General features: G+C 36.2%; 1 protein-coding gene across 1 annotated transcript; it reads right to left on the bottom strand.

Annotated features, from left to right (window-relative positions):
* Positions 1–350: 350 nt before the first annotated feature.
* On the bottom strand, positions 351–1,698 carry LOC141638074 (acylamino-acid-releasing enzyme-like). Its single transcript, XM_074447518.1, has 4 exons — positions 1,533–1,698; positions 1,090–1,399; positions 583–782; positions 351–406 (listed from the first exon to the last, which is right to left on the bottom strand). The coding sequence occupies exons 1-4, from the start codon at positions 1,675–1,677 to the stop codon at positions 351–353; spliced, it is 711 nt and encodes a 236-aa protein (XP_074303619.1). The 5' UTR covers positions 1,678–1,698.
* Between the last annotated feature and the right edge of the window lie 500 nt (positions 1,699–2,198).

The following is a 2,198-nucleotide window of genomic DNA, read 5'->3' as shown; positions in this document are numbered from 1 at the left end:
AACTTGGTTATAAATGGTTGAAATCACCAATTTTGCTCTTTTTCTTATTTTGTGAATCCTAGATCTTGTTTTGTGAATCCTTTAGCTTATATTATGAAATTAGAAGTTGATTTTGTGAAACTTGGTTATAAATGGTTGAATTCAGGTAGGGCGCTGTTAATTATGGCGAGGCAGTCTGCCTCACCTGAGTTTATACCTGATTTGTGAAACTAGGACCTTATTTTTTAAAACCTAGACCTTATTTTGTGAAACTTAACCTTATTTTGTAAATCTAAGAACTGATTGAGTGATTGTTGACGTACAATGGCATTAACAAAATATATAAAAATCCTATATTTATATTTTTTCATCTATATGAGACTCGAACTCACATCTTGCGCTATAGCACAATGCTCTACCTTTTGAGCTAATAGATGATATAAGTCAAAAAATGATTTATGTATTAACAAATAACAAACCTATCGAAACACTGTTTATTTGTTGTACATGTGAAAACATAACTTTGTAAACATTTACAATAACACAAGAAACAAAAATAATCACAAATAAAGGTTCTATGAAGTTGATTAAGTTGATGTAAACAAATGACTAGAGCCCTCGCTCTCCTCCCACACTCCTTGGCCTCCTCCCACACTCCTTGGCCTTTCCTGCTATTAGAATCCTTATCACTAGAGCCCTGGCTCTTGTAACTAGACATTCCAAATATCGGCTTGGGAGGCCAAGGTTCCTCAGCAACATATGCATTTAGTGTTTCATCCGAATTCCAAGATACACCTTCAAACCTGACAGATGTAGAAGACAGAAAACACGGAAATGATCACTTAATGAGATCCGTAATTCAACAAATTCTCAATCTACCAAAACAAACTAGCAAATTGGGAGTACATGCTATTAATAATCAACGAGAACAAAACACGCTTATGGTTGGGTAAGCGAGTTATATGTACGTGGACTAGATAAATTTAGTGAGCCATTTTGCTTTCTTTTATCCTATTCCAAAGCTAAAAAAATATTGAGTCCTCGGCCACATTAGAAATGGACACTTGTTAATACTTGTTGTTTAATAATTATCTGAAAATCAAGACTTACCATCCATCAGAGTAAACTGAACCATGGACAGATTGGGGAACGTGGAATTCCTTCTCGACAGATGACGCACCCCAAATTTCAAATTTGATAGGAGAATCGTTCTCGGGATTTCGAACCATAAGAAGTTTTGAGGCTGATGGTGAGGAGACTATTAAAGACACCCCCGCAAGCTCAATAGGGAATGGTGACCAATCGAAACTAACGGGATTGTTGCCGTCTTTCCTCACGTAAGAAGACAAAATGGACTTTCTCATTTTGTTTGCCAACAAGTTAGGTTGGTTAACGGAAAACAATGCCCTAGTCTGTTTTCCTTCACCAATTTTAAGAGTCAAAGACGAAGGGTTAACATATGAAGCGCTTGATGATAAAATTTACAAATCGCACAGTTCTTACTAATAACTTGACATCTAAAAAAAAGAGAAATAAAAAGAAATTAACCTAACCTGACTTGAAAACCCAGGCTTTATCAGTACTAGAGATGCTATAGAATTCTAAAAGCCTTTTTGATAGAGAAGTATATTCTTCTGTCATTGTTGGATCAAAACCCACAGGCAACTTCTTTGAAGATGCATTTGCAGAAACATCCATTTTTGAGACGATTGACAACCTTTTGCTGCACAAACAAGAGATAACATTTACACGACGAGAGGGAAAGTTGACAGAGGAAGATTTGAGGCATAAGTGGTACATAGACTAGCATATTTCCACAGAAAGTCGAAATTTTGACCATGAAGGTAAACCATGCACACATAAGTATAGGTTTCTTTGGGTGTAGAACTGTGGAAGTATTGACTAAGTACTGACTAGATTCGTAACTTCTTAACGCACTCTGTTACTACATCATCGGAAGAAAAAAGACGGGCATCAATCTGGTCTTTTATACAAGTATTTATGCACGCTAGATAGATGGTAAAGTAACAGTATATTGTTACTCCTCCCTAGTTTTGTCTCAGCCGCCTCCTTATACTTCATAAATTAAAATTTGATATTTACATGCTAAAAAAACAATCTTTGATGTTAGACATCTTAATTTATACTCCGTACCAGGCAACCTTGGTCATGGCAACCCCAACCCACGTATAAACCAAAGTCAAGTCCACAGAAGCACC

This window comes from Silene latifolia, unplaced genomic scaffold, assembly GCF_048544455.1.
Source record: "Silene latifolia isolate original U9 population unplaced genomic scaffold, ASM4854445v1 scaffold_171, whole genome shotgun sequence".
NCBI classification, from domain to species: domain Eukaryota; kingdom Viridiplantae; phylum Streptophyta; class Magnoliopsida; order Caryophyllales; family Caryophyllaceae; genus Silene; species Silene latifolia.
Note: the sequence above shows the minus strand (reverse complement) of the source record. Positions and strands in the feature narration are given on the sequence as shown.

What these genes read in the sequence shown, in the direction of transcription:
- LOC141638074 (XM_074447518.1), bottom strand. Translation starts at nt 1,677, where the DNA reads ATGGATGTTTCTGCAAATGCATCTTCAAAGAAGTTGCCTGTGGGTTTT. An exon ending in AGCCTGGGTTTTCAAGTCAG is followed by an intron (nt 1,400 to 1,532) that starts GTTAGGTTAATT and finishes AAATTGGTGAAG; the next exon opens with GAAAACAGACTAGGGCATTG. An exon ending in TCAGTTTACTCTGATGGATG is followed by an intron (nt 783 to 1,089) that starts GTAAGTCTTGAT and finishes TACATCTGTCAG; the next exon opens with GTTTGAAGGTGTATCTTGGA.